Source organism: Oncorhynchus clarkii, chromosome 27, assembly GCF_045791955.1.
Source record: "Oncorhynchus clarkii lewisi isolate Uvic-CL-2024 chromosome 27, UVic_Ocla_1.0, whole genome shotgun sequence".
In the NCBI taxonomy this organism is placed as follows: domain Eukaryota; kingdom Metazoa; phylum Chordata; class Actinopteri; order Salmoniformes; family Salmonidae; genus Oncorhynchus; species Oncorhynchus clarkii.
In genome coordinates this window covers 5,051,192-5,070,241 of record NC_092173.1, presented here as the reverse complement: position 1 = coordinate 5,070,241, position 19,050 = coordinate 5,051,192, and the positions used below count along the sequence as shown (strand labels likewise).

Below are 19,050 nucleotides of genomic sequence, written 5' to 3'. Positions count from 1 at the left end.
TACTAATTGAGTGTATGTAAACTTCTGACCCACTGGGAATGTGATGAAAGAAATAAAAGCTGAAATAAATAATTCTCTGACATTTTCACATTCTTAAAATAAAGTGGTGATCCTAACTGACCAAAGACGAGGAATTTTTACTCGGATTAAATGTCAAGTTTTTGGCTAAGGTGTAAACTTCCGACCTCAACTGTATATCTATTTTTTTTTATGTAGAAATTAAAATACTACTCATGTTAAAGAGCAAGCTGTAAAGCTTCATAACACACATTTTTGCTTTGTAGCACCTACAGATGAAAACATTTGTGGAGTCTTAAGAGGCCTGGGCAGCCCAAAATGTCATAAAAATGCCATCTTTGATTAATTATTTTTCAAATATGCTTTTAGATAAATGTAAAATACATAAACAATCCTTCCTCCAAAAAGGACCATTGTATGGGTTACATTTCCAAATCATGCTGTTTCGTCCTGCTTTACATTTTTATAAGAATAACCTCATTGTCGAAGCATTTATGAGAATGACAGCAGGTCATTAGCAGAGGATCACCCACTCAAGAAGCTGAAGCAAACAAGGACAACTACACCAGTGTCTAAGCCCAAGGCAAACAATCACACACACAAACACACGCCAGTGTCTCACCTCTTGTTGGAGAGATGCTGGGCCTCCCTGTATGGGATGGGCATGACCATGGCTTTGTGTGAGCGGGGTTGGGGTGGTGGGGGGCCCATAGGGGTCCAACGCTGAGGGGTGGGGGCACTGTGCAGGCCGGCGGGGCTGTCCCAGCGCAAGACAGGGGTGCGAGGGGAGGGCCGGTAGCCTGCTGCCACGGGCTCAGACTCTGGCTTCTGCTCCATGGTCTTCATCTCATACTCCTCTGTACAGCCCCTATAGACAGAGAGGGGGAATGGCGAGTCAGTACTACTGCAGTTGGATTGCAAGACGACACACTAACACCAGACAACGACTGGAAAGATGTCATAGCTGCTTACAAAATAGCAGTGGCTACGCACGGACTTGTGCGCGCACACACACACACACACACAACTACAGCACTCAGATAAGAGGTCCACCTCGCTCACAGGAGCTGCAGTCGAACTCAAGCTGAACTTAAACTGAGCAGGTGAAAACCCTGAACTCCTCCATACTCTCCCTCAGCATATTCCCTTCAGCATCCCCCTCCAACAGCTCACACACAAGAACTAATGAGCTCCCTTGATAGCTCAGGATGGGAAAGGGGTGGGGGGGACGACTTATCCCCTACTGTGAGGCATCGGTCAAGTGTATGAGTGTGTCTATGAGCACGCGTACAGATAGAATCCAAGCCCTGACCTTTTTAGTCACCCAGATGTTGCTCAAGTTTTCATTTGGGCAGGAACACAATAAGATAAACCCCTAATATCATAACGATTCTCTCCGTCAGCCTTTTATTCGCGTGTACGGAGCCCAGATGTGTCAACTTGCATTGACTTTATACACGCAAGGCATGTGGAAATGGCCGCCTAAGCCGAGTCCGCTCTAGTTAAATACTTTCATGAGATCCCGTGGAGATATCAGGCTTTTCTTCAACTTCCCCCCGATAACAGTCATGACCTGGACCTTTCGAGTAGTCACTGCACTACCACATACAATGAGGTGCACATTGAAAACCTCGAGCAAACCCAAAAGGAACACAATGACGCAATAATGAGACAATAATGACCAACATCAGTTTCAGTGGGGGGGGGGGCTCAATAGCAATATATCCCTTTTTTAACCAGGGCACCTGCGCGACAGACTCACCCTCTCAACATCCTCACTGAAGCCTTGAGCAGAAACGGCACATGCATCTTTCGTCCTTCATCACTATTTCATGGTAAAGTCTATTATTGGAGGTTGAAGAGGCACCACGCAGCGCCACAGCAAAGGCTGCCTCAGACACCAGACCGTGTGCGGGAGAGGAGAGAGGAGGAGAGGGACAGACTAGTGAAAGGAAGAGAGGGAAGATCGAGACGAGGAGAGGAGAGACAGAAGAGAGGAGAAAGAAAGGGGGAGGTAAAGGGAAGAAAATGAAAAATGAATAAATTAGAGGACAAGGAAAAGAGATGAGAAGTGGAGAAAGTGACAGAACATCTGAATATAGCCTAGGTAACGGACAAGAAGAGGAGTGCAGGAACAAAGAATCAAAGGATAGCTGGGCAGATTGTCCAGTGTGTGTCTGTATGTGTCCGTGTGATCTGTCCCGTACTATTTGACCTGGATTAAGCTCAATCACACTGGCCTGGCCACACTAAGCCCAAGACTGCTTTAGAAAACAAACACACCACTACTACCACTGCAGGCTAAGGTAAACAGAGCACACACACACACACACACAGAGGGGACCACGCAACATCACATGCACTGTCGGTATGAAAGATACCAGGAGACATTGCATGAGTAGAATGATGGTCTCACTATCACACTCATACATATACCAGTGAGTGTACTAACCAACCTTGGAAGGAAAAACCTAGATCCCACACAAACGCACGAATACGACTGCCAATGTCAAGCCACGAAAACAACCCTCACACACACACAGACACTGGATAAGAACACGCGCGATGCACACATACCAGAGTACCAACCTTCGAGAGAGAGAGAACACCAGTGCCCACTTCCAGAGACGGCTCCATCGCAATGGCCGGCCTGACAGCTGGGGAGCTCTCTCTCACACACACACACACACACAGGGAGGGGGAGAGAAAGAGGAGAACGTGAAGCCAGTTCCTTCTCTCCCTCCCACTTGGCTTCTCCCACCTGAGAGGTGTTCAGACACGTCTTCCCATTCAATGCCGGCTAGCCTACTGTACACACACTACCGCTCTCCCTCCTTTTCTACCCTTTTCATTAGCATGGAGCACACATTTTTAATTTATCGCCTCTTTATTTATTTATTTGCCCTCTTTCTGCAGATTCCGGGCCTTAATCTCATGCAATCTGTTGTCCCGGATCACTATAGCAAACGAGTGTGATCGAGAGGGGGGGGGGGGGGGGTGAAAGAGAGAGGGCGGAACAGAAAGAGTGAAATACAAGACTAATTACGTAGTGTGTGTGGAGGAGTAAGCATGTGTGTGTGTGTATCAAAGGGGTTTAAGTCATGCAATTAAACTGCCTTACACATTAAAGAAATCCAACGACGGTGCAATCACACAGCCCCGGCAGCACAATTACTGTATTTAGCATCCCCCAACTCAATCAAGAACAGACATCCTGCTACTTGTGACCGACTACGGAGCAGCACACTCGGGGGGGGGGGGGGGGGGGGGCCCTGTTCAAAAGCAGCGCACTAAATAGGGAAAAGAGTGCCATTTGGGACACCGCCAAGCTGGGCTAGAAATCGAGTAGAGACTAGTCACACTGTGTGTAGTCAGTGCGTATTCATCTCAGTAACATTCAAACCCACAGTATTTAATAGAGCCTCATTATCCCACTGTACTCAAGGCCCACACTCAGATGAAAGGTTGAGAGGAACGGAGATGGGTGAAGGGGAGATAGCGAGAGAGAGAGAGAGAGGCTGAGGGAAAAACACAGGCCTTGACGGACAGAACGAGAGACGGGGAATAAGAAAGCTTGAAAGGACACGATTCATTCTATTGTTGCCTCTTTCTATCCGTCTCTCTCTCTTTCCCTCTCCTCTTTCACCAAGCCCACACCATGTGCCTCTCGCCTCTCTCCCTTTCACACACACCCACTCAAAACTCTCCTCAGAACAGAGACGTCTGGCCAGCATCTCTCAGCTGTGTGTGTGTTGCTGTGTGTGCGTCTTCTCTCTCTACAACACATCCTTAGAGGCAGGATGATGCTTTGACAGCAAACACACAAGCGCATTCATTTTCACATACACACACACAAACGCGCACACACTGACCTGCGGGGCCCTCCCTCCTCGTAGGGCGGGATGATCACCACTTTAACGGTGACAGACGTCCTCAGTAGGTCGATCATCTGCTCGTGTGTCAGGGTTACCGCGGCAACCTTGCAGATTTCCACCAGCCGGCTGCCCTGCCTCAGCCCTGCCTGCCAGGCGAAGCCGTACTCCTCCACCTAAAATAATCGTACTTTCAATACAATTTTACGTCGGATTTTTACATGCGTTTACTGAAAAACGTGTTTTAGAAAGTATGGGGAAAGTACCTCAGCCACGGTGCCGTCCAGACTGACGTGGAACCCCAGCTGTCCCAGCCCGTTCCTCCTCAGAGTCATATCCGCCGTCTCACAGCCCACCGTCAGCGCCTGGGGATAGAGGGAGGGAGGGGGAAGAGCTTAGGGGCTTTCAGCAAATAAAAGGGCTTCAAAAGGCTGGTGGTTTTAAATGCATCATTAAATACATAATTATACTGCCACACAACAACAGCCAAACATGCTATTTTCATAGATGTTTAGTTTCAGTATGAGTGTTGAACCTCCTCTTGACAAGAATCACAGTCATCTTAGCCTGGGTGCCTGTGGGTTTCAGCAAAACTTTTAATTGTCTTACGCAACAAGGTAGAGAGGTGGTACCCAGGCTATTTCTTCCACACAAAAAAATCCAGTTAAACTCTTCCCTGCCTCATATTCTTCTCTGCCACCATACCCCTGGTTAACTTCCCCAGCTCTGTGACCTCTGCCCGCTCACCTTTAACCTCTGCACCACCTCCCTGATGTCCTGAGCAAAGCCCTCGGGGACTCGGACGGCGATGTGGTCTCCTCTCCCGTAGAAGATCTTCAGCGCCAGCCTCTCCGGCGTCCAGCCGATCACGTCGGCGCAGAAGCAGTTGAACACCACTTCCTTGGTGTTGCAGTCTGCCAGGAGGATGTACTCTGCCGACACGCCCAGAGCGCAGGAGATCTCCGTCCCGCCGCCACTGAAGTCCTGGGCCAGCACCCTCCACGCCACCGCCCCGGCCGCTCCCAACTCTGCCCCCTCTCTCGCCCGCGCCCGCTCTCTCTTCTTCGACGCCAGCGAGATGAGGTTGTTGAGTTTGCCCGCGGAGTCGAGCGGCGTACTGCTCACACAGTTCTCGGCTAAGTCTCTGAGGTACTCCTGTCGCGTGCGCGTGGCCATGGTGTGGAACTTCTCAGACTTGTGCGCGGCGCTCTCTGCATTGATGACCTTGGCCAAGAGGAAGTTGCGGAAGGCTTCAGGGCCGCGGAACGTCACCCCGCTGGGGATGGGCGGGCCGAAGGAAGGTACGTCATTCATACGCGTCACAGCCACACTGAAGAGAGAGGAGAAAAAACAACCATCAACAACCGACCAATAACAACAGCATAATGGATACCATGGTGAGAGTTGGTGCCCTCTCCCCCCTACCTGTAGCAGGTGTCGTCGGAGCAGGGGTTGTGCACGCGGACGATGACGAACACGTGCTGGAAATGGGAGCGGACGTTCTGAGGGGTGAAGGGCAGCGCTCCCGGCTCCTGGAAGATTACTGTGACGATGTCGTTCCCTATGTGCCTCTTCCTCAGGAGCTGAGGGAGAAAAAGGAGAGGGGGGGGTGAGAGAGAGCAAAAAGGAACGTGTGAAAGAGGGAGACAGAAAGGAGTGCGAGCGAGGGTGGAGGTAAGGACACAGAGTTGGCAGGGGGAGAGACAAACAGAAGCAGAGGGAGGGGAGGAGAGTGAGCGGGGGAGACACCGAGCACAAATTAACATGAGTGAGCCAGAATTGGCACACGGGAGAGAGCGAGCGGGAGAGAGACAGATTGGTCCCAGTCTACGCGGATGTAGGTCTGAGATTGGGATACAGATATAGGCAGTGAGCAGTGAGAGAACTGCTGAGGCCAACAAGCAGATCTTCATGTAATGCTACATTCGATTGAGTATGTGTGAATGTCAGTCACACAGTGACAGAATACATACCGTGTCCATTCCGGTGCTTGCCCACCCTCTCTCTCTGCAGCAGTGTGAAAGTGTCAATTACACAAGACAGCATAGAGCCTAAACACACCCTACAAGGTGCTGCTGGAGCTCTGTATGCCTGAGACACCAGTTCTGCCTGGGGCTGGACAACTGACAGAGGCCCCTGCGGTCCGGATGTACCGGAGGGCCTGCTCTCCTCTCCATGTCCTCTCTTAGTCACAGTCACCTCTTCGGCTCTCTCTTTTTGACTCTCCTCCTTTCTCTGGCACATAACATTACTCTATAATCGACTGCCTTAGCAGATCTCCCTCTCTCCTTTCCCTCCCTCAGAGTGAGGGTTTACTGGTGATCAACACTGACACCTAGAGGTTGCGTGGCAGAAGTAAAAATGTTGGCGCTGTCGCCTTTGAGCCTCTGGATGGAGTCAGTGTGCTGAATATTCATCTACTCTCTCCCTTTGTGCCGTTTACACACTCACATAAAAGTAGTTCAAAGTCAGGGACACGCACACATATAGCGTAACCACAGAGTTTTCAAACCCAGAGGCCCAACGTCGCGATACTTCTGGGAATGCATCTGGAAGCAGACTTGACACACCAGACAGGGGGTTTGGCAGACAGAGAAGTGAAAAATGTGTCCTTAAGGCAAAACCTAGATTTGAGCCAATGTCTTAAGTTGCTGAACCTGTCATTACTACAACCTCGTGAAAGTGACAAACTGACACGCACATAAAAAAATATATATCAAAAAACTAAACTTTATATCGAAGGAGTGGCTTTCGTTTGAATGTCTGCACATGCGCAGTTCGGCACGACATGACTGTCCGACCCGATGGCGTTTTTTTGCGCATGAGCTACGCTAGCTAATGTCGCCATGACGTTGCCTTCAAGTGTGACCGGGGTTTTCGATTGTAGAAGCAGTTTCTGCCCATCTTCACACTGAAACCGTCTTTGGCGTAACCCATTCACACACAGTTCATATTTTATTCATCGAACTTGTTATTTAATTAACCAGGTTGGTCAACTGAGAACCAATTTTCATTAACAGTGATAGCCTTGGAATCTCTGTTGCTATAGCTTAAACAGAGTTTTCATAACCTACCCATTCACATACATAGGCTGCTGTTTGCATACTTTTAGCAACAGTTGTATGCATTAGCAAGCTTACACTATATATACACAAAAGTTTGTGGAACACCCCTTCAAATTTGTGAATTTGGCTATTTCAGCCACACCCGTTGCTGACAGGTGTATAAAACCGAGCACTAAGCCATGCTATCTCCATAGACAAACACTGGCAGTAGAATGGCCTTACCGAAGAGCTCAGTGGCTTTCAACGTGGCATCGTCATAGGATGCCAGCTTTCCAACAAGTCAGTTGGTCAAATGTCTGCCCTGCTAGAGCTGCCCCAGTCAAGTGCTGTTATAGAGAAGTGGGAAACGTCAAGGAGCAGCAACGGCTCAGCCGCGAAGTGGTAGGCCAGACAAGCTCACAGAACAGGACCACCGAGTGCTGAAGCGCAAAGCGCATAAAAAAATAGTCTGTCCTCGGTTGCAACACTCACTACCGAGTTCCAAGCTGCCTCTGGAAGCAACGTCAGCACAATAACTGTTCGTCGGGAGCTTCATGAAATGGGTTTCCATGGCTGAGCAGCCGCACACAAGCCTATGCAACAATACCATGCGCAATGCCAAGAGTCGGCTGGAGTGGTGTAAAGCTCGCCGCCATTCTCTGGAGGGACGAATCACGCTTCACCATCTGGCAGTCCGACGGACTAATTTGGGTTTGGCGGATGCCATGAGAACCCTACCTGCCTCAATGCATAGTGCCAACTGTAAAGTTTGGTGGAGGAGGAATAATAGTGTGGGGCTGTTTTTCATGGTTCGGTATAGGCCCCTAAGTTCCAGTGGAGGGAAATCTTAATGCTACAGCATACAATGTCATTCTAGACAATTCTGTGCTTCCAACGTTGTGGCAACAGTTTGGGGAAGGCCCTTTCCTGTTTCAGCATGACAATGCCCCCATGCACAAAGCGAGGTCCATACAGAAATGGTTTGTGGAGATCGGTGTGGAAGGACTTGACTGGTCCTGCACAGAGCCCTGACCTCAACCCCACCGAACACCTTTGGGATGAATTGGAACGCCGACTGCGAGCCAGGCCTAATCGCACAACATCAGTGACCTCACTAATGCTCGTGGCTGAATGGAAGCAAGTCCCTGCAGCAATGTTACAACATACAGTGCCTTGCGAAAGTATTCGGCCCCCTTGAACTTTGCGACCTTTTGCCACATTTCAGGCTTCAAACATAAAGATATAAAACTGTATTTTTTTGTGAAGAATCAACAACAAGTGGGACACAATCATGAAGTGGAACGACATTTATTGGATATTTAAAACTTTTTTAACAAATCAAAAACTGAAAAATTGGGCGTGCAAAATGATTCAGCCCCTTTACTTTCAGTGCAGCAAACTCTCCAGAAGTTCAGTGAGGATCTCTGAATGATCCAATGTTGACCTAAATGACTAATGATGATAAATACAATCCACCTGTGTGTAATCAAGTCTCCGAATAAATGCACCTGCACTGTGATAGTCTCAGAGGTCCGTCAAAAGCGCAGAGAGCATCATGAAGAACAAGGAACACACCAGGCAGGTCCGAGATACTGTTGTGAAGAAGTTTAAAGCCGTATTTGGATACAAAAAGATTTCCCAAGCTTTAAACATCCCAAGGAGCACTGTGCAAGCGATAATATTGAAATGGAAGGAGTATCAGACCACTGCAAATCTACCAAGACCTGGCCGTCCCTCTAAACTTTCAGCTCATACAAGGAGAAGACTGATCAGAGATGCAGCCAAGAGGCCCATGATCACTGGATGAACTGCAGAGATCTACAGCTGAGGTGGGAGACTCTGTCCATAGGACAACAATCAGTCATATATTGCACAAATCTGGCCTTTATGGAAGAGTGGCAAGAAGAAAGCCATTTCTTAAAGATATCCATAAAAAGTGTTGTTTAAAGTTTGCCACAAGCCACCTGGGAGACACACCAAACATGTGGAAGAAGGTGCTCTGGTCAGATGAAACCAAAATTGAACTTTTTGGCAACAATGCAAAACGTTATGTTTGGCGTAAAAGCAACACAGCTGAACACACCATCCCCACTGTCAAACATGGTGGTGGCAGCATCATGGTTTGGGCCTGCTTTTCTTCAGCAGGGACAGGGAAGATGGTTAAAATTGATGGGAAGATGGATGGAGCCAAATACAGGACCATTCTGGAAGAAAACCTGATGGAGTCTGCAAAAGACCTGAGACTGGGACGGAGATTTGTCTTCCAACAAGACAATGATCCAAAACAGAAAGCAAAATCTACAATGGAATGGTTCAAAAATAAACATATCCAGGTGTTAGAATGGCCAAGTCAAAGTCCAGACCTGAATCCAATCGAGAATCTGTGGAAAGAACTGAAAACTGCTGTTCACAGCTCTCCATCCAACCTCACTGAGCTCGAGCTGTTTTGCAAGGAGGAATGGGAAAAAATGTCAGTCTCTCGATGTGCAAAACTGATAGATATACCCCAAGCGACTTACAGCTGTAATCGCAGCAAAAGGTGGCGCTACAAAGTATTAACTTAAGGGGGCTGAATAATTTTGCACGCCCAATTTTTCAGTTTTTGATTTGTTAAAAAAGTTTGAAATATTCAATAAATGTCGTTCCACTTCATGATTGTGTCCCACTTGTTGTTGATTCTTCACAAAAAAATACAGTTTTATATCTTTATGTTTGAAGCCTGAAATGTGGCAAAAGGTCGCAAATTTCAAGGGGGCCGAATACTTTCGCAAGGCACTGTATATTGGAAAACCTTCCCAGAAGTGTGGAGGCTATTACAGCAGCAAAGGGGGGGACCAATTCCATATTAATGCCCATTATTTTGGAATGAGATGGTCGACGAGTAGGTGTCCACATACACTACATGACCAAAAGTATGTGCTAGCATCAGTGACTGTACAGTTGGCATGTATTCAAGGAACATAAATACTTTTAGCAGCACATTACCAACATAAGTACACTCGTGGGGTTTATATGACCTTGTGCATTCACCCACATTAAGTTCTCATGCAAACACTTGAGCCAACGATTTAAACACACACGCGCGCACACACAAAAATGCCGAGCTTAACAACTGACACAGTTCACCCAGACACACCGTTACCACAACGCCCTGAGGGATATGTAGGAAGGCAGAGTTATTTAAAAGCAGAAAAGGAAAAATAGTCTTTCAAAACCTAGAGACTGAGCCCCACCCAGCTTTGAACCAGTTATGAGAGAGAGGACTGAAAAGCCCATTCAAAGAGAACAAAGGCTCCATAAAAATACTGCAGACACACAGAATGGAAGAGGAACAACACTCTAAAAGAGAAGCGAGGGAGCGGGGCAAGAGAGAAGTTCCATTTCATGAGCAGCTGCAATTGTCCATGTCCGAGCCAGACAAACTATAGAACAGCGCTACAACAAACCACATTACACAAAATATTTAACCCTTCGTCCGCCATGTGTCTTCTGAATCTGAGATGCATGATGCTCGATGGTGACACTCGGACGGACGTCCAAAGGATTAGTGAGACCGTGACAATGGCCACACTAGAGGCAGAGTACCCTTTAGGAGTCTGGAAGAGTGCCTGAGCCTTTGTAACTACACCTGTGGGATTGACCAGACAAAACTACTAGATAGAAGGGTAGTTGAAGAGGCAGGATGAATCCTATCTTGTAGGCATGAAGGTGTCTGGGGTGGGCTGTGGTAGACCGTGCTGTGTGTGTGTTGGTCTCACCTGCTGGGGGTTGTTGGGCATGTAGGGCAGCATGGTGGACACGTGGAACATGACCTCATAGCCCTGGTAGGTGGTGTACAGGGAGTGGGTGCCCGTCGAGTCAGCTGGGGGGAAACCGAGAGAGAAACAAACACACGCACAAGCAAACACAGGGTTAATATTCCGTTATCCAGTCCCAGTTCAGCACCAAGACATGAACTCCACAAGTGAAGGAACACAATGGAAAGAGAGCGCCACATCAAAAGCCGTAGTCCGTAGAGAATTACAATAGTATTTTAGGAAACCACATAACTCTTTTTTTCTAAAGGTTTTTGCTTCATTAGGCAGTTATGTAGCAACACTGTTTTTATATTCATGCACCATTTGACAGGAATCACTCATTTCCCTCAGTGTTCACACCCTTCAGTCGATCATTCTATGACTGCAAGGTCAGGAAGGCATGCAGAAAACTCTGTTCTGACATTAGGCACGCGCAGTCACAGGCGAACCAGCGCCCTACTACGCACCCCCCTCACACACCGACACACGCGGACACGTACTCTTGGTGTCCAGCTGGGCGGCGTAGTTGGTGAAGCCTCGGAGGCACACCTGCTCCCCTAGCAGGTCCATGAAGGCCGAGAAGGCGGGCGTGGCCTCTTCGTTGTTATACATCTCCTCTTCGGTGCTCTGCCCTGCCCGACACAGCAGCACTCCCACCTTGTGCTTCTGACTCAGCTACACCGGAGAAGAAACAAATATTAGGCCGCATTCACACGCGGACGCCAGCCCCTGGCTCAAACAGAGACATTCCCATCTGGTGTTTATGACTGTAGGTGGTGATATCAGAGGTGATGTAAGACAGAGACAGATGCACGGAGATATCATAGAACTCGAGACCGTGACCCCGCTAGACTCACCCCCTGTTCGTCCAGTTTGAGGAGCTGCTCGGTGACCTTGGTTGTGCTGAGAGCCAGGCGCAGACAGGACACACTGAGCTCCGGGACCACCTGCTCCAGCACCTCCTTCAGGGGGAGACCCCGCACCGTGCCGTGCCTGCCCGTGGAGGTCACAGCATCCTCCAGGATGGACCCCCGCAGCGTCACCAGCTACACACAGAGGACATTGAACTCATTAGAGATGTAAAAAAAAATAAAAACACACAAAGGAGATGAAATGTACTTTATTGTCCAATAACTTGAAGAGAACATTCTCACATCTATGTCGCCGGGGAGTTTAAATGTTTTTTGGTTTTTTTTGAGACATTGAGAAATAGGACAGATATCTGCAATCTGTACTCGGGGTGTTTCCAGACAGCGGGGCTATAATAATCTCAGGCGCTGAGAGAGCTATACGTTATTCAAGGTACTCAGAGACCGCGGCACCGTGCTTCATTAAAACTGCAACACAGTGCTGAGGAACTAGACGGGGCGAGAGAGTGCTTCACCTTAACGAAATCAAGGGTTTGGCGTGGCGGAAAAGAAACCCCTAGACAGTGCAGGTTAAATTCCAGCTATTCAGATTGCCTTCCGGCACAATATAGAGCTCCTCTTGTCAATGGACTCCATAAGTCATTTTATCAGATGCAGAGACAATAGTTGCCAATAACTTGCAGTCTAACTATTCATACCGTGTTTCCCCCGGTGACCTCTAACAAGTACCTCCAATCCATCTCTCCCCCTGAGAGGCAGGGTGGGAAACCCTATGTTGGCGTCCAGCAGTGACTGACTGCGCCAATCTGGGGCATTTGTGGCTTATGTGTAAGAATGTGTGTGTGTGTGTGTGTGTGTGTGTGTGTGTGTGTGTGTGTGTGTGACTGAGTGTGTATCGTGTGGTTACAGCATGCTGTGTCAGCATCGTTCAGACTTCAATTAGAGAGTATGGGAGAAGGGAGGGAGGGGTAGTGAGCATTCTCTCGCTCTCTCTCTGTGGGAACCAAGGGCAGGCCTGAGTTGAGTGTCTGTGTGAGCTGAGCACTGTAGACACAGGCGGCGGAGCGGCCCATTGTTCCATAGGGGCTAAGGTGATGAGGCCAGGCAGCCATGTAATCCAGCTAAAAACAACACGAGGGAGGGCAGCAGCCAACCAGAGGGGCACGGCCACAGGACTCACCGGTCACTATTGGGAAGCACATGTATTAGACAGGGTGCAAGCAGAAACTCTATGTACACCCAAGTCTGTTAGGCTCGCTATTTGTGCAGTGGAAGTCAATCTTTCAAATCAGTCGCAGAGTACGAGAGAACCTGTGTGTGCAGGAAAGGTAGTGCCAGGTATATGTGGACCCTTGAGTGCCCTAAAGAAATCGTGGCCTGGATTGCTTATGGGGTTTTCCACGTAAATATTTCAGTGCTTCTGGTGGTGCCCTAGTACATTAATGGGAGCGCAAAAACTCTGCCCAAGGAGAAAGTGCCCACTTCTGTTTATAACCTACTAAAGAGGACTTCGGAAAAGCTAGACGGGTGATTGGGCCAATCATAGAGAATGCCCTGTCCCAGGGCTGGAGGGGTGATGATCCAATCAGAGCACATCTTTGCTTGCCTGGCTACCCAGACTCCTCTCTCCGGCCAAACACTACGACACTCCAACGAACGTTTGTTTCTTCTCCACAATGAGTCTGGATCGGAGTACCTCCACGACCCTTCGCCGAATGGGAACACATTCAGGGCGTGTATGATTGGTCCAAAAACCGATGGGTTGGGCCAGAGCCAGAACAGCCATGGGTACAGCGGAGGTTTGAAAAGGTGTCATTGGCTTTGATACTCTTGATTGGTTAGAGACGATCCAAATCGCTGATTACTTTGTTTTGTACAACGTCCCTCTTCACCACAAACTACTTCAAACGACGGCAGTCTCAGACTAAAAGTATGTAGCGAACAACAGAGCAACGGAATAATTCAGTTTGAGTCGTCAGGCTACATCTTTGCTTGAATGAGGAGGTTTGACATACAGTGGGACAAAAAAGTATTTATTCAGCCACCAATTGTGCAAGTTCTCCCACTTAAAAAGATGAGAGGCCTGTCATTTTCATCATAGACACACTTCAACTATGACAGACAAAATGAGAGAAAAAATCCAGAAAATCACATTGTAGGATTTTTTATGAATTTATTTGCAAATTAAGGTGGAAAATAATTATTTGGTCACCTACAAAGACTGAATCTGCAATAGGTAAGCAGCTTGGTTTGAAGAAATCAACTGTGGGAGCAATTATTAGGAAATGGAAGACATACAAAACCACTGATAATCTCCCTCGATCTGGGGCTCCACGCAATATCTCACCCCGTGGGGTCAAAATGATCACAAGAATGTTTAGCAAAAATCCCAGAACCACACGGGGGGACCTAGTGAATGACCTGCAGAGAGCTGGGACCAAAGTAACAAAGCCTACCATCAGTAACACACTACGCCGCCAGGGACTCAAATCCTGCAGTGCCTGACGTGTCCCCCTGCTTAAGCCAGTACATGTCCAGGCCCGTCTGAAGTTTGCTAGAGAGCATTTGGATGATCCAGAAGAAGATTGGGAGAATGTCATATGGTCAGATGAAACCAAAATAGAACTTTTTGGTAAAAACTCAACTCGTCGTGTTTGGAGGACAAAGAATGCTGAGTTGCATCAAAAGAACACCATACCTACTGTGAAGCATGGGGGTGGAAACATCATGCTTTGGGGCTGTTTTTCTGCAAAGGGACCAGGACGACTGATCCATGTTAAGAAAATAATGAATGGGGCCATGTATTGTGAGATTTTGAGTGAAAACCTCCTTCCATCAGCAAGGGCATTGAAGATGAAACGTGGCTGGGTCTTTCAGCATGACAATGATCCCAAACACACCGCCCGGGCAACGAAGGAGTGGCTTCGTAAGAAGCATTTCAAGGTCCTGGAGTGGCCTAGCCAGTCTCCAGATCTCAACCCCATAGAAAATCTTTGGAGGGAGTTGAAAGTCCGTGTTGCCCAGCAACAGCCCCAAAACATCACTGCTCTAGAGGAGATCTACATGGAGGAATGGGCCAAAATACCAGCAACAGTGTGTGAAAACCTTGTGAAGACTTACAGAAAACGTTTGACCTCTGTCATTGCCAACAAAGGGTATATAACAAAGTATTGAGATAAACTTTTGTTATTGACCAAATACTTATTTTCCACCATAATTTGCAAATAAATTCATTAAAAATCCTACAATGTGATTTTCTGGATTTTTTCTTCTCATTTTGTCAGTCATAGTTGAAGTGTACCTATGATGAAAATTACAGGCCTCTCTCATCTTTTTAAGTGGGAGAACTTGCACAATTGGTGGCTGACTAAATACTTTTTTGCCCCACTGTATAACTAGCTGGGGTATTAGTGGAGGGAGGCCTACCAGCGGACCAGGGCATTGTTTGGCTTGGCTGTTCTAAGCAGGGCCTAGTCAGGTGGAAAGTTCCACTGGTAGAGAATGGAGAGATTGGAGGGAGAAGGGAAGGTAAATGGAGCGAGGGGAAGGTGTGGAGCGAGAAGGTAGTGTATGTGGAGCCAACATGGGCCGCGGGGACTCACTGAGGTCCAGTCCAGGCATAAATAACAGCGTACAAAAAAATCGGCAAAACTCCCACACACACACACTCTGCCTATTCAAACAAACATATCATGGCATCATCAGTATTCACCCTACTCAGTGTTCCCTCTAGCTGTGCGTAGGCAGGCAGTGGGAGGTGGGTTGGGTGTTAGTACCTCACTGGTTCTGGCGATGACGCGGTACTGGTACTGGTCCTTCAGGTCTTTAGTGTCGTCCAGTTTCTCCCTGCGGATACTCACAGCCACCGGACCCAGCTTGTCGTCCGTGCCAAAGTAGTTTGAGTGCTCTGCAGTGACACACAGGGACAGAGTGCGTTCACAACATGTCTGAACATGCCTTTGGTACTGTTGAACACGTGTATTGATCATTGTAATAACAGCCTTTGGACATGGAAAAATGGAGGAGGGAAAGTAGGGGGTTGAGAGTGAAAGGAGAGAGTGAGAGAACAGGCTCAAGAGCGGAGGAGGGAAAGAGAAGAGATATGCTCCGCTGAAGAGTGCGATAACAGCACTGCTTGTATGCATGTGGTTTCAATACATTTTCAATTGTACGTTGAATTAATCAGCTCATCAAGGAACCCGAGGACATCGATTAGCGCTTCAAATGACAGACAAAGATTGCACAGCCGAGCCTGTGGCGCGGCGAGCACGGCTTTGCTCGGTACAGATTCTACTCTTCCAGGGGAAGTCACGTGCTTGAGTAACCTTCAGAGGTAGAGAACACAATAGGAATCTACAAAATGACTAAACTCAATTATATTTGTTATTTAAGCCACGGCGATACAATCGCTTGCTTTGACATACTAGCCTTATTGCTTTGAGTGGTATAGGCCTATCGTGGCCAGAAAGGTTAGTTCCATAAACAGAACATTCCACAGGACATTTTATTACATTTTATTATAAGTGTGTGACAGACTGAAGACTGAGTAGCCTATCTGCTTATCTAAAGTTTGATGAATAAGTGGAAATCTCTGATAAGACGCATTCCTGGACTAAAAAGTCTGTAAACAATTTCCACATGATACAGTAACAGCTTACTCCACAAACTGTGAGCGACTTCTCCTACTTGTGAGTGGAGGAGGAAGAAACTAGTGAAAGAACTGTACGTTTTCAAACTTGTTTCGTCCATGCATAATTGAAGAGGCTCAGCACTGTTTAGCATTCCAGCTTGGTCTTGCAGTCTAAAATGTCAGCTTTCTGGGTGAGGCTTTTTGACATGCACGCAGGGCATCGCAGTTACTGCTCTGGAGCAGTCTCACGTTCCACGCAGCGTTCAGGGGGACAGGCAGTAGTATTTTTGGAGCGGTAACCTTCATCTCGGTGGTTGCAAGCGTCACAAACCCTGACAACATCTGTCTCTAATTAGGCTCTTACCAGATGATTTAGTCCTTGGGGTAGCTATCTATTTTTCCAGGGTCTAGAGAGGGAATTCTGGGAGCGTGCACACACACACACACACACACACACACACACACACACACACACACACACACACACACACATTCTGTAGGATGGGGGGACCAGTGTCAGGATTAATGTGCAGGGGCAGAAAGGAAAACGTGTGTGAGGGATTAAGCTAATTCTTCTCTGAGCTACAAACTCAGTTTGCCAACAGACAAGAGACATGTTATCCTCTGGGATCGCTGCCAGGTTGGCTGCCCGTACAGGGACAGCTGGATGGAGGAGGAGAGAGTACCTACCGCCAGTGGAAACACTAGTGATACGCTAGACTTTTGTGAATAGTTATAGTAAAAGTAGTTAGGCAGGATTGGTAGGCAAGATCAGATGAGTTGTTACCTTTCCCGTGGAAGTAGTCTCGGTAGTAGCGTGCCCCCAAGTCCACGTGCTCGATGCTACAGAGTTTCAGCCTGTCCATTCTGGTGACTTGCTGCTCTATGGGTACCTCCACCACCGACACACTGGCGTTGCTACGCCGAAGGCTGCCCCTCGCCAGGTCACCAGCGCCCCCCTCCCCTCCCCGCTCGGCCGAGGAGCTCAGAAAGCTGACGTTGCGCTCCCCGTGGCCCCCAGTCTCGTTGTGGAAGTGGGGGCAACTGAGGAGGAGCGGACTGGAGTTGGGGCCACCGGGGGGGGCGTCCAGAGGGTCCATGCCCAGGGAGGGTGTGGGCGCGCTGGGGTCGAGGTCTAGCGTCAGGTCCTCAACGCTGGAGTAGGTAGCGTCCAACCCACTCAGAGTTGAGGACCGTGACACAGCCAGGGAGACTGAGGCCGCCGATGCACCGGTGGCAGTGTTCCTCCGCTTGGCTACGTAGGCGCGCTGAGCAGCCGCCTCATTGAGGTCAAACAGGATGCTCTGGGCGTCGTAGTGGACAAAGCTCTTGGGGCACACCCAGGGTTTGTAGGGTGTATCTGTAGAGTTACGGCCTCCCCCTTCCTCCCACGCCTCCCCTCTGTCCAGCTCCCCTCTGCTGGAGCTGCGGAGCTTCCGGAACAGAGAGGACGTCCCCAGAGACGACTCTGTCCCCCCGCTCTTCTTCCTCACCCTGTTCTCTGACCGCCCCATCCCTCCATCCTCCCCCCGGGATGTGGGCGTGGGGGAGTGGCCCGTGGGGAGGGGTGCCGAGGGAGGTGAGTTGGTGTACAGTAGCTCCCCCAGGCGTCCGGGGGCAGTGCTGCGCTGGTCGGGCCTCTCCTGGTGGAACTGGCTGAGCATGTCAAAGAAGCTCTGCTCGGGGATGCCCTGCACGTCGATGGAGGAGGTGCTGCCGTACTCCCGGAACAGATTAGCACCTCCACGACCTTCCACCTCGTTCTCATCCTGCTCGCTCAGAGTCACCTCGCTGTTGGACCGCTGCCGTAATGGGGGGAAGGCACGCAGGCCTGAGGGAGACTCTCTTTCACCTCCGTACCCACCACGGAACTCCACGTCCTTCGTGCGTCGCCTTGGTAAACGAGCCACTCCTCCCCTCACCAGCCCGACCTCCGAGATGGGGAAAGATGTGGTCGTCGTGAAGGGGTCGTCTACATGGTGATTACCGCCTTGCCCGTTCTCCAGGAGCGACTCCCTCGATTGCGCATGGCGCGGCGGCCACTCAGCAATACGGGCGCGGACGCCCATCTTGGGAACGGAGACACGTGATTGGGTGGCTGGGTCAGAGGAGGGGGCAGGGTGGCCGTTGGGGGTGAGGTGGAAGGCGGGATGTTGTGTGAGGAGGGACCCAGGCCCTCCCCCTCCGCCCCTCTCCAGCAGGTCTGAGGAGGTGCAGGTGACCCCTCGATCTCTGTAGGTGTTCATGGCGCCCCAGGAGAGCTCAGGGCAGGACAGCAGGCAGGGGGGCAGGGAGCTGGCATCCCAGGCCAGAGTGGGGAGTAGGGGAGAGGGAGAGGAGCCCCACACACACTCTGCTGATGCTGCGGCCTCCACCTCCCACACACATCGCTTTCAATGGGAGGGTGGGACACTGCTGGTCATAGGCCCAGTTACACAGTAGGCCGTCTCTCTTCTCTCAGGCTCTGGGCAGATCTGGGGAGAAGACAAAACACACATTGATATGCTGACGACCACAATAAAACAACATGCACACATGGCATACACTGTTTTTGAACATGCACGCCCAAACACTAACATACACTGGCCAAGATTCACCCCTCCTACTCAATGAAATGACACCACGAAAACGATGACTACAGCAACTCATCTGTACTAGAATGTGAGAGAGAGAGAGATTAAGAAAGAGAGGCGAGGGGGTTTGACAGAGGATTTCTCCTGTTGAGACCGATCTTCAGAATGCCTGGTTTATCATCATACTAGTGTCCTATTCAGCAGAAATACACACGCACTATCAATTCCCTTAACACCAAATCAAACT

The 19,050-nt window shown here is 49.2% G+C and overlaps 1 protein-coding gene across 2 annotated transcripts in view; it reads right to left on the bottom strand.

Moving 5' to 3' along the window:
* LOC139385703 (signal-induced proliferation-associated 1-like protein 3) overlaps positions 1-18,591 on the bottom strand; it is a 41,674-nt gene extending 23,083 nt beyond the window's left edge. For both annotated transcript variants that reach the window (XM_071130979.1, XM_071130978.1), the window contains exons 1-10: positions 17,018-18,591; positions 15,377-15,507; positions 11,589-11,777; positions 11,232-11,406; positions 10,693-10,796; positions 5,316-5,473; positions 4,638-5,220; positions 4,157-4,255; positions 3,891-4,066; positions 641-886 (exon numbers count right to left, since the gene is read on the bottom strand). In XM_071130979.1, coding sequence (XP_070987080.1) covers positions 641-886; positions 3,891-4,066; positions 4,157-4,255; positions 4,638-5,220; positions 5,316-5,473; positions 10,693-10,796; positions 11,232-11,406; positions 11,589-11,777; positions 15,377-15,507; positions 17,018-18,476 — 3,320 coding nt within the window. In that variant the 5' untranslated portion in view covers positions 18,477-18,591. The remainder of the gene's footprint in view (positions 1-640; positions 887-3,890; positions 4,067-4,156; positions 4,256-4,637; positions 5,221-5,315; positions 5,474-10,692; positions 10,797-11,231; positions 11,407-11,588; positions 11,778-15,376; positions 15,508-17,017) is intronic.
* Positions 18,592-19,050: the final 459 nt, after the last annotated feature.